Raw genomic sequence first — 13,304 nt, 5'->3', positions numbered from 1 at the left:
CCACTACTCCCTGCTGGAGCCTCGTGGAGCTTTTAGGTGTTTTCGCTCAATAAACACACACAATGCCTGGTCTGGGTATCGAAACCACAATCCTCCGACCATGAGTCCACTGCCCTAACCACTGGGCCATTGCACCTCCACACATATATATATATATATATATATATATATATACCATCATTATTTACTATACACTTCTCCATGTCTTCGTGGGTCAGGCAGAATTTGTTGGGGCAGATTTCCTATGGCCAAATACTCTTCCTGTCACCAACCTTCATCTGTTTTCAAGTTGGGTAATATTTCCCCATGACCAGACATTGTGTTCATGGAAGATTGGAAAGGAAGGACGCCACTTGCATGACAGTGACACTCATTTACAACTGTCACACAATGTCAAGAAAAGGAGACAGTAACACACACACACACTTATAAATATACATACATATATTTATGTATACACACACATACACAATGGGCTTCTTTCAGTTCCATCTGCCAGATGCACACATGAGGCTCTGAGCTATAGCATAAGACATTTGCCCAAATGTCACACTGTGAGACTAAACCTGAAGTCACAAGGTTGAGAAGCAAACTTTTTAACCACACAGCTATGGCACGTAAAAAGCACCATTCGAGCGTGATCATTACCAGCGTCACCTTATTGGCACTTGTGCAGGTGGCACGTAAAAACACCATTTGAGCGTGGCCGTGGCCATTGCCTGTACTGCCTGACTGGCCCTGTGGCATGTAAAAAGCACCCACTACACTCTCGGAGTGGTTGGCATTAGGAAGGGCATCCAGCTGTAGAAAGTCTGCCAGATCAGATTGGAGCCTGGTGCAGGCAACTGGTTTGCCTGTCCTCGGTCAAATCGTCCGACCCATGCCAGCATGGAAAGCGGACATTAAATGATGATGATGACATATATATATATAAATAAGGATACCCATGCCAGCATGGAAAGCGGACGTTAAACGATGATGATGATGATGATGAAGATCATTAATTTAAAAATAAAATAATGATTTTATCGAGTGGTCAGCATGGAAAAAATAACCATCAAAGGTAATAATTATTAAAATTATAAATTAGGGTATCTACAAGCATGGTGGTATCTCGTAGATACCCTAATTTATAATTTTAATATATATATATATTATATATATATATATATATATATATATATATATATATACACACACACACACACACACACACATACACGCAAACGCACCATGGGAGAAGGGTGATCTTTATTTATTTATTGCTTTGTTGCAACAGTTTATATTTCAATCATGAAAATTTAAACATCGATTTCCTATTTATTTACAGGTAAACAATAGTCAACCTCTGTTTTTAGCTGGACAGAATCACAATGGTTTTGTCTCCAGTGCTCCCTTGGCATTAAATGTCTCCATCCATTCTTGGTATACAGTTTCTGTGCACATGGAAGGTATGACACCTTGAATTTCTAAGCATATCTATGTTTTGTTTTTTTCATTCTTTGGGGGGTTTTTTTACCTTTTACCAATTCTACTGAATATTCTAAATTTGTATATATTACAAAAAAAAAAAGAAAAATATTTTAGGTATTCCAATATGAAAAGTATCAAGTTCTTATTTTATCTTTTTATTCCACAGGGGACAGTGTAACAGTTGAAGGGGAAAATGAGAAGACCCAGGTATTCATCTCCAACCCATTAGATATTTCTTCTGTGGATGTTGAAGTGATGTTCTTGGCCAACACAAAACATTCTTTATCAATTCACAAGGAAACTGTACCAGGTAAAGGCTATAACTATAAAAAAATATTTACAACAAAATAAAAAAAATTCTCAAAAGAAATATTTATAAAATTATTTGTTAACATAGGATTATGATAGATTATTTAGCTGTACATTAGATAACCCATATCTTTGTTTTAATGTCCATTTTTCCATGCTTGCATGGGTCAAATGGGGTCTATTGAGCCAGATTTTCTGTCTGGATTCCTTTCCTGTCATCAACCCTCAGCTGTTTCTAAGCAAGGTAATATTTCTCAGTGAAGGCGCATGGCTCAGTGGTTAGAGCATCGAGCTTACGATCATGAGGTTGTGAGTTCGAATCCCGGACTGGGCTGCATGTTGTGTTCTTGAGCTAGACACTTTATTTCACGTTGCTCCGGTTCAGTCAGCTGTAGAAATGAGTTGTGACGTCACAGGTGCCAAGCTTTATCGGCCTTTGCCTTTCCCTTGGATAACACTGGTGGCGTGGTGAGGGGAGGCTGGTATGCATGGGTGACTGTTGGTCTTCCATAAACAACCTTGCCCGGACTTGTGCTTGGGAGGGTAACTTTCTAGGTGCAATCCCATGGTCAGTCATGACTGAAGGGGGTCTCAGTATTTCTCCACAGCTAGAGATATTCCATGAAATATTGAAAATGAATGACACTGCTTATATGACAGTGATAATCATTTACAACTATCAGACTGTCTACGCAAGGAGACACGCACACACACACACGTATAAATACACACATACATATATGTTTGACAAACATTATGGCAGCGAGCAGGCAGAAACATTAGTGTGCCAGCCGAAATGCTTAGCGGTATTTCGTCTGTCATTACGTTCTGAGTTCAAATTCCACCGAGGTCGACTTTGCTTTTCATCCTTTCAGGGTCGATAAATAAAGTACCAGTGACGCACTGGGGTGATCTAATTGACCTAATTCCTTTGTCTGTCCTTGTTTAGCCCCTTATGGGTAGTAAAGAAATAGGTATTTCGTCAGCCGTTACGTTCTGAGTTCAAATTCCACCGAGGTCAACTTTGCCTTTCATCCTTTCAGGGTCAATAAATAAAGTACCAGTTATGCACTGGGGTTGATGTAATCGACTTAATCCGTTTGTCTGTCCTTGTTTGTCCCCTCTATGTTTAGTCCCTTGTGGGCAATAAAGAAATATATATGTATGACAAACTTCTTTCAGTTTCTGTCTCCCAGAATGTCATGCAGTGAGACTGAACCTGAAACCATGTGGTTAGGAAGCAAACTTCTAAACCACAGACCCATGCCTGCACCTATTATAATGCATTCTAACCTAGGAACTGGTAATAGTTGGCAACAGAAAGGGCATCCAACCATAGAAAATCTTCCTCAATAAATTCCAACTGAACCATGCAAAGCATGAAAAAATGAACATTACAGAATGATGATGATAATGATAAGAATGTTTCTAGTACCAGTTTTATAATTATCAATAAATGACATTTTAATTAACTTTTATCAAGTACTGAAATGTTTTAATGTTTATCCAATAAATTACATCAAATTTCACCCATGCTCATTGTACTTTTCTCTTGTTTATTTTCAGGTTTTGAAGGTTGTTTAGAAGATTTCTTTCTCAATGGTCAGAAAATGCCATTTGGTGGATCTACGGATAGATTTGATGTGAGTCCAGTAGGAAACGTCAGTTCCAACTGCCCAAGCTTGTGTGCTACCAATCCTTGTGAAAGTGGTATGACATGTGAAATAGAAGCGTCGACATACAAATGTCTCCCTTACTCATCAGTAGACCTTGGCTTGCTGCTGAAGATTTTACTTCCGCTATTAATTCTTCTAATCTTAATCTTGATTATTGTTGGTCTCATTGTGTTCTATCGGCGACGGCGGCACATCGATCAGCAACATAATAAGAACAACAAATCTGGAATGTTGAATAAATTTTGCCATCAGAGAAGGAAAAATAGTAATTTAAAAACCAGCAGTCAGACCTACAGTGAGGCGGAATATGTGGAAGGAAACGGTATACCGGATGAAATAATTATCCGTAATCATATTCTTGAAGAATTAGCTCAAAAAGCCCATGATAATAGCTGTATGCCAAGGCCTGATATTATTGAATCTGAAAGCCACCCTGTGGTGCCTCTTGAAATGGAAGATGGAACTGTAATAATTGAAAATGGTGATCTTTCTCAAAGCGTTCACCTCAATGATGATGTACCAGAACATTACGATTTAGAGAATGCCAGCAGTATAGCGCCTTCGGATATTGATATTGTCACTCATTATAAAGGATTTAGAGATGGCAAAGTCAATAAATATAAACCTAATTCTAATCTCCTTACTTATCGACATCCTTATATTGCAAATCCTCAACAAAATATGATGTGGTCCAGTAATGTTCCAGCTTCAAACGCTTTAAATTATAATGGACCTTTATCTGTACCAGCTCGCAGTAGCCCGATGCATCTCAACAACTTAGCTCGCAGCAGCCCTGCACCTGTAGGAGTTAGACAAAGCCCAATGAATCTTCTGGCACATCAAAACCCCAGTGTACTGACCTCCAGTTCAAATAATCATTGGAATTCACACTCAGCATCCTCAGACAACTGCACAGGAAAACCTGGCAAATCTAAACCTAAAGTTGCATTAAAGCCTCAGCCAGCTCCAAGAAGTAGCTCTAATAATGGTAGAGGGAATCGTATGAAAGGATTCACTGTAGAAGAAGTAAATAGACTAAACACTTGTCCTGATTCTACAAATCCTGAAAGTATGCGAGAATCAGTAAGTTCAAGTGATGAGAACATTGCTAAGTGGGGCAAAGCAAGTGATAACCTAAATAGTAGTGGTCTGCTGGATGCTCAAGATTCTAGCTCAAATGGAAGTGCTAATGACTCTTTTACTTGTTCAGAATTTGAATATGACACTGAACGAGTCCGTAATGACTTTGAGCCTGGCTCAATGATATATTCAAAACTAACTGAAGTAGAGAATGAAAATGATGAGAGCCCTGTAGACAATAGAACATTTGATTACGACGGCTTAGATTCTGCCGGTGAATCATATAGCACCCTTGTATCTTCTGATGAAGACAAATCAAAGAATCGAGGTACTGTAGGTTCATTTGACTTAGATTATTTGCTTACGTGGGGGCCAAATTTTGAAAAATTAGTTGGTGTTTTTAAAGATATTGCATCATTGCCGGACAATGAGCAAAGCCAAAATTTGCAGCCTGAAGTTGTTACAAATGTTGGGGCAAAATCAGATGAGGAATATGTATGATAAAATTTAGCGAGTTCCAGTTTGTAACTCGACTGTATTTTATTTGGTATGTTATGCTTTTTTTTTTTTTAAATGTCCGAACTGATCTAGAAGGAGTATAGTTGCAGTTAGTACTGCTTTGATGTTCATATTTCTTCCAGGAAGAAAGGAAAAGCTAGTCACTGCTAATACATACTGGCTGTGGAAGATGGCAAGAAAACTAACATCATCTCAAGATGCTTAAAGTACTGGAGTTTATTGTCAATATATATAAATATTATATTTCTCAATTTTATCTTATTCATTTTCACTGAACCACTGTTATTATTAAGTCCTCTTTATGCAGTGACTTGATTTGATGTGCTTTCAACAGTTAAATAATCATTTTTTTTTTCATATCCCACCCCCCATACAGTTTATCTGCTATCTCAAATTCTATTTTCCAGTCTTGACAGACATGTTGTTTATGAAAGAAAGAAAGAAAGAAAGAATTAAAAAAAAAACGATTCATTGCAAGCAATTTTTATTTATATCTTCAGCTCTCCAAACCCCCCAACAAAACGTAAACAGATAAACACAATTGCTATATTTGATAATTTGTGACATCTTTTTAAATATATAATATATAATATAATATAATATATTCAACTCTGTCTCAGCAACAATGTTTGATCAGCATTTTTTTATACTGTGAGCTTACAGGGATCAAAACATGAAGAGAAGTTTCAAAAGAAAAAGAAAATTTTTTTTTCCTGCAACACACGATGATTCATTAAATAAAAATCTGTCTAATCTTAAGCATACCTATATATATATATATATATATATATATATATATATTATATATATATATATAATATATATATATATAATGTAATATGGTGTATTCAACACTTTTGTACGAGTGCAGTAATTAGTGTTGACTTACAACCATTAAGCAAACTTGACCAATTCCATTAATGATTCTGTCTCAGACAAAATAATAATGCTGGCTACTTATATACCAGATAACGGAGCTGTCTTCCCTTCTCTACTTAAAACTTGATAAACATGTAAGGCTGTTTATTATTTTTCTAGAATAACAATGCCAGTTAAATAAACTGATTATTGCTTTCTGGAAACTGTTGTAGACGGAGTAAAAGAACAACAAAAAAAAAACCATTTCCGAGAAAATATGTCTGGTCCTCTTTGGCAATTTCAGATGGAAACATCAGAATAATTCTAGTTTAATTTTTTTTTTTTTTAATTAGTGATATTTATGTTCTTTCCATCAAATATATATTGGTTATAAAGTACTTTTCTTTCATAAACAGTTCCAGTACTATGCCAAAGATCAAAAATTTTTTTAAGAATTACGGCATGATTTTTTTTAATGTATTTATTAATTTTCATATGTTTCTCTAACATTTTGTTTGATAGAAGAAAAAGCTAAAAAACAATCAGGAATTTCAAATATTATTACCCTCTAAAATTGATTTGATTCATAAGAAAACGAGCTTTAATTTATTTCACAGACAAACTTTGTATTTTATACAACTAAATTATTTTACTTTTATTTTATTTATTCATTCTATATTCCTAAACGATTTCCTGGGGTACAACATCTCAACCGAAATCTTTCTTCTTCATCTAATCACATTGACATTCATCTTACACATAATAAGACTTGTAATTAACGTTCTTAATCAGGGTGGGAGTCATAGTATTATGTTGTATAGAAATAATTTTAATCATAGTTGCAACACTTATATTATTAAGGTGCTACACTACCAGCCCAAAGGTCATGAGATCAAATCTCATCACAGACAGACATGTGCTGTGAATTTTATTGACATACATCTGCTTGTCTCATTCAATTCGGATGTATATAGGCAATACTCCCAAATTATAGATGATTGATTAATTAGCATAGGATAAACATCAGTTCTTAAAATATGTCAAAACAAGCTTCTATAGTTCATAAAAGTATTAAGTTTTGCAAGACCAGCCAACCCATACACCTAATGATATTAAAAGTATATTTTAGAAACAATAAAGTCGAATTATAAGAATTTTAAAATCACTTTTAATGATTTCATAATTTTTTCTCTTCAAGATTGATTTGATTTTCATTTAGATTAACAAGTTTTATGTGCTTTATACTGTCATCATCTAGACCAGCTCAGCTCTGATCAAGCTGGCCTATGATCAAAGACATTGTAGTCTATGGGCATCTAAGACTACATTTTTAAATGTCTTTTCTTCTTCTAAGATGGTAGAGTATGATTTTAGAAAAATTTTGATTGCTATTTCTAGCAAGTCAGCAACCATGCTGACTCAAGACGCTCCCTTGTTAAATTAAAAGATCTCTTGTTGGCTCAAGTTATAGCTGATGGTAGTTATATGTGTGTGTGTGTGTGTGTGTAAACCATACAAACAAAATATGGACCTCTGACCAGTCCACAGGGGCAGTAACTCTGAATAAGAACCGATTTGGACCATAACAACCCATCCAACTCAATGCTAGCATGAAAAGCTGACATGAAATTATGAAGCTGAAGGAACTCGTATATAGCTATAAGTAATAACGAACAGTCACTAATGAACGGAGACCATACTGGTTATAGGGTTAAATCTTTTATGCTATTATATTGGAGTGGACCGACTTCCAGTTCCACCTCCTGTGGCATGCCCAACTCTACATGTGTCATGTTAATAATATTGTGTATACATACATATATTATAAACGTGTGTATGTGTTATATATATATATATATATATATATATGGACATATACAGTATTATTTCCTTAATGATTATTTGAGTGTAATATAGCAAGCCAGTAAAGTTATGTTCCCAAACTTGTAATATTTATTACACAAGGTGGCAAGCTAACAGAATTGTTAGCATGCTGGGCAAAATGTTTAGCAGTATTTCATCTGTCTTTACATTCTGAGTTCAAATTCTGCTGAGGTTGACTTTTCCTTTCAGGGTTGATAAAATAAGTACCAGTTGAGCACTGGGGTTGATGTAATCAGCTTTCCCCCTTCTCACCAAAACAGCTGGCCTTCTACCAAAATTTGAAACCAATATTTATTACACACAAGTTTATTGTATGGTAATGTTGAGTAAGTAATACCCAGTTCCATGAGAGCATTCATCCCACAAGTAGCAACCCAATTTTTTAAAAAGAATACTTTGTTAGTCATTGGTTATAGTTTCAGCCATTAGACTGCAGCCATGCTGGAGCACTGCCTTGAAGGGTTTAGTCAAACAAATTCACTCCAGTGTGGTACTTATTTTATCAGCTTCTTTTAGCAAACTGCTAAGTTAAGGGTTGTAAACAAACCAACACTGGTTGTCAAATAGCATAGGACAGACACAAAGACACATACATGACACACACATTCCATCTACCAAATTCACTCACAAGTCATTAGTTGGTCAGGGACTATAGTAGAAGACATTTTCCATTTTCCCATGGTGCTGTACAGTGGGAGTGAACCTGAAACTGCATGGTTGCAAAATGAGCTTCTTAACCATGTCTGTGCCATGTTGATGAAAATATTTAAGAGCTGAAACTGTATCTGCTAGAACAATATTAAAAAAAAATAAACTACAGAAATTAAAATAGAATAGCTAAATTAGATTATAGATTTCACTTTAACATTTAATTCAAGTTCTAAGTATAACTCTTGTTGACAGAAACCAGTTTGGAATGTTAAGAAATAACGTTAACAACATATTTAGTTGTCCTGATTATACACACACACACACACATGCATATCAGTAATGGTAGAATTCCAAATAAATAAAATATAAATGTGCTTCAAGCATCAAGGCAGTGCTCCATCATGGCCACAGTCAAATGACAAACTAATAAAAGAACAAATAGTGTAAATATCAGGTTAAAGATCCCCTTGGATGGGAAAAGTTAAAGGCTCCCTGTGGGAGTCGAATCCCCATCATTTGTATAATGGTGGAGTGTATGTCATGTTTACAAAAGATGTAAGTTTAAGTTCCACTGCGAGCCTTCAACTTTTTCCTTCCAAGGGGTCCTTTAACCCAATACTTAAATGCTATGCTATTATTTATAGCCTTATCTACTTTGAGTACCATCACTAAAACTGATTTATTTCATTTCTCTCAAAGTTACTAAATTCTTATGGCATAAACAAACATATATATATATATATATATTCTAGCAACAAGTTAATGATAATATTAAGATGTTTTCTAATGAATTTAATACTTCATAAATAAACAAATTTTAAAAGAATTTAAAGCTAGAATTACAAAGTAAATGTTTCCTTTCAAGCAGCTGAACTCAAAACTTCAACTGCTATGTTAATTAAATCTAATAATAAAACCTCTTGAAATTATTTTTTGACAGTTCCACATGTTGTCTTCCAACCTTCTTTTCTCTTGGAATGTTAACCTTGAATCTTAGCTAACAAAAATAGTGTTGACAGCAATGACAAGATATTTTTGCTGTTGTCACTATGGTAGCTGTCTACCATGTAGGCACAAATATACAATTCACAATTTTAATTCATACTCAATGGTGAAAGCTTAAAGTTCACAGTTGATTTTCTTTTTAACCCAATAATAATAAAACAACTGACAAATCATTTTTTTCATTTTTCGTGTATTTAGATTATTTCATTCTTTCTAATTTTGAATTTTTATTTAAATTAATTAAAGTTATTAAAAAAAGTAAATGAATATGTTTTCCTCTGCTTTCTGACTTCTAAGCTATGTTGTCCTATTGGTATAGCTCTGAATAAATAAAAATAAAAACACATATTTACTATTTTTATCATGGTAAAACAAAAATAATTTCACTTTAGTGAACATTAAATCCTACCCAGTTTTGCTCTGAATTTTTCTATTCATTTCAGCTGTTTTAATTTGAAAGTATTCTTTTCTTCAGACTTCTTAATTTTCCCATTTGTAACCAAAGTCAAACGTATTTTATAAAAATACAACGTGATTGAAATTTGAAATGAATGAAAATATGTACTTTTAGATAGTTCAGCTCTAGTAATGACTTCATTTGTTGTAGCTTTATTATTATAATTAACATCTAATACAACAAGAGCTTCAGCTTCATGTGTAATTGTTAAGGAGTTGATAGAGAGGAGCAATGACAGACCACACAATACGGCTTCTTCGTTCAGCAGAAATTTTGTTCAATTCCTTCTTTGGGGGCCTTTTTTTTTTCTTCTTAGCACAATATTTGCATATCTTGTTAAACTAAATGAAAATTTAAATTTTTAAAGAACCTTCTGGGCTGGGTTTTTTTTTTTTTTTTTTTTTAATAATATTATTCAAACACCCACATGCAAAACACAAATGAAATGAGAAAATATAACTCTTATTTTTCTGTCAATGATTATTTCCCTTTGTTCTGTTTCTTGAAATAATTTAGATTTTATAAAAGAAACATTTATGAAAAAAAAAAAATGGTTAAAAGAGATCCTGCTAACATTTCTCAGAAATTATTTTGAAGTTTTCATCACTTTTTTTTTTTTTTTTTTAGAAGCAAATTTAGTTGGAGAAAATAATATTTCATTTCCAAAGCTAGAATTTTATTCTGACTGTTTTCATTGTATGTATGTATGTATGTATAGATGCGTGTGTATATGTGTGTGTGTATGTGTATACTAATACAAGAAAAGATATATGCTATATGAGTCATTTCAATAACCTACTCACCCCTGACCCCCTCCACTTCTACACTAAATAAGTGCTAATACCAATCACAAAAACAGTCTGAAGCTTTTAATGGCATTTCACATCATCTGTACAGAATAAATTTTTATTAAACCTATCATTTGTTTTATTTATTTATTTTATATATAATTATTATTCTGTGTGTGTGTGTATATATATATATATATATATATATATATAAAGGTTTCAGCATTTAACTTTCATTACTTCAGATTTTCAATATATTTGATTTACAACAAGGATTTTATATTAAATTTATATTTCATTTTAAGAGCAGCTGTCTGTATGTGTTTGCAGAGTCTATGTGGTGTGACCTGTCAAATATTCTGATGCCACAAATTATGGATGTCATCTATACCATTTCAAAACAAAAGAATTTCAGTTATAACAAGTAATTTTAATTGAATTGTGCAAATAATTGAAGCTGTTTGGTTACTACTTTTCTAAACACATCAATTTTCATTTGGCTTTCAATTGTGAAGGAAAAAAAAATTCCATGAAGTGAAATAGAATATTTATTGTCAAAAGCAGACATAGTAATGTAGTTAAGAAATTTTCTTTTTAACTATGTGGATCTGAGTTCAGTGGCACACTCAGCAAATGGCTGCCACTGTAGCCTTTGACCATTTCTCTTCAAGAGGCTTTTGTAAACAGAAATTGATGGAAGTATATGTGTGTATCTATGTATGAAGGGGTACTGAAAAGTTCCTGGCTTTGAGAGTATCACAAAAGGCTCAGTTGGAGGCCCATCCAAGTTCTTTTACAGGACTTAGAAAAATTGAAAGACTGCTGCAAATAAGCATGTGAATCTGAGAAGGGAATATGTTGAATAAAATCCTAATTAATTGATACTACTGTATTTTCTTTTACCCAAAGCCAGGAACTTTTCAGCACCTCCTTATATGTATAAGTATATATATATATATATATATATATGTGCCGGTGGCACATAAAAAGCACCATCTGAATGTGGCCGATGCCAGCGCTGCCTTGACTGGCTTCTGTGCCGGTGGCACGTAAAAAGCACCAACTGATCGTGGCTGCTGCCAGACTCCCCTGGCACCTGTGCCAGTGGCACGTAAAAAGCACCCACTACACTCACGGAGTGGTTGGTGTTAGGAAGGGCATCCAGCTGTAGAAACACTCCTGGTTTCCCAGACCCCAGTCGAACCATCCAACCCGTGCTAGCACGGAAAACGGACGTTAAACGTTGATGATGATGATGATATATGTGTATGTGTGTGTGTATTTGTATATGTATATCTATGTGTGAATGTTGGGCTATGTCTGAACTGCAACCAGTGTCCTTCATTGACATTTTCAGTCAACAAATGATCTGCAATTTCTGTACATTCAAATTCCTCTGAAATTACAGTAAAATCTCTTACTTGCAAAACTAGTCATGGTGACAGGAAGTGTGTCAAGCCATAAAATCTTACCTCAGTTTCCTCCCATCAAAGCATACCAACACAGAAAAAGAACTGATATTAAACAAAACAAGATTTAGAGTTTTGGTGTCTATTTTTAATGTTATCAGTTTGGTTGGCAAAAGCTGGCTAATAAAATTTATAACAGAATTGATTTGTATACTGTGAAGAAACTATCTAACAATTCTGGCAGGACCATATAATATAATTCACTTTTAAAATATTCTCTTGTTTGAAATTCATTTTATTCCTAAAATTATTTGCCAGTAGTAAAAAGATATTTTAAAACTTATATGGCTGTGTGGTAAGTAGTTTGTTTACCAACCACATGGTTCCGGGTTCAGTCCCACTGTGTGGCACCTTGGGCAAGTGTCTTCTACTATAGCCTCGGGCTGACCAAAGCCTTGTGAGTGGATTTGATAGACGGAAACTGAAAAGAAGCCCGTCGTATATATGCATATATATATGTGCGTGTGTGTGTTTGCATGTCTGTGTTTGTCCCCGTTACTTAGCGGTTCGGCAAAAGAGATTGATAGAATAAGTACTGGGCTTACAAAAAGAATAAGTCCTGGGGTCGAGTTGTTCGATTAAAGGCGGTGCTCCAGCATGGCCACAGTCAAATGACTGAAACAAGTAAAAGAGTTGTGTGTACTTGACATAGATATATATGGTTTGTCCACATTGCTCTATAAGGAACATAGGTCAGTTTTCAAGTTTCTCTGGCATATATATATATATATATTCCTCCCTGGATGGGACGTTGGCCTGTTGAAGGATTACTCATCCTTATCAGCTGAATGGCCTGAAATATCATGAAAGAAGTGTTTTGCTCAAGCACACAATATATCACCCAGTCCAGGAATTGAAACCACAATCTTACGCTCATGAGCCAACACCCCCAACCACTAAGTCATACACCTCCACAAACTTATGATATATTTAGAAATAATTAAAATAGTTATCAGAAAGGAGGAATGAGTTATAGTTGAAGAGCTGAGTTCATTATTTTACTCTTACACATTAATATTGAATTTGAAGTAAATAATTGGAGACCATGAGCCATATGCATTCGATTCTGGTTTAGAGAGAGGCATCATTTCAGTTACTCAAAGTTTTATGTAACCTATTTCTTTACTACCCAGAA

The 13,304-nt window shown here is 34.4% G+C and overlaps 1 protein-coding gene across 1 annotated transcript in view; it reads left to right on the top strand.

The window, feature by feature from the left end:
• The window catches only part of LOC115218254 (cadherin-related tumor suppressor-like), a 339,745-nt gene extending 334,028 nt beyond the window's left edge, over positions 1-5,717 (top strand). Inside the window, 3 exon segments of the mRNA XM_029788002.2 lie at positions 1,331-1,451; positions 1,640-1,783; positions 3,349-5,717. Of these exon segments, the coding sequence (XP_029643862.2) occupies positions 1,331-1,451; positions 1,640-1,783; positions 3,349-5,039 (1,956 nt within the window). The 3' untranslated portion in view covers positions 5,040-5,717.
• Positions 5,718-13,304: the final 7,587 nt, after the last annotated feature.

Source organism: Octopus sinensis, linkage group LG13 (genome assembly GCF_006345805.1).
Source record: "Octopus sinensis linkage group LG13, ASM634580v1, whole genome shotgun sequence".
In the NCBI taxonomy this organism is placed as follows: domain Eukaryota; kingdom Metazoa; phylum Mollusca; class Cephalopoda; order Octopoda; family Octopodidae; genus Octopus; species Octopus sinensis.
This window is presented reverse-complemented; position numbering and strand designations above follow the sequence as displayed.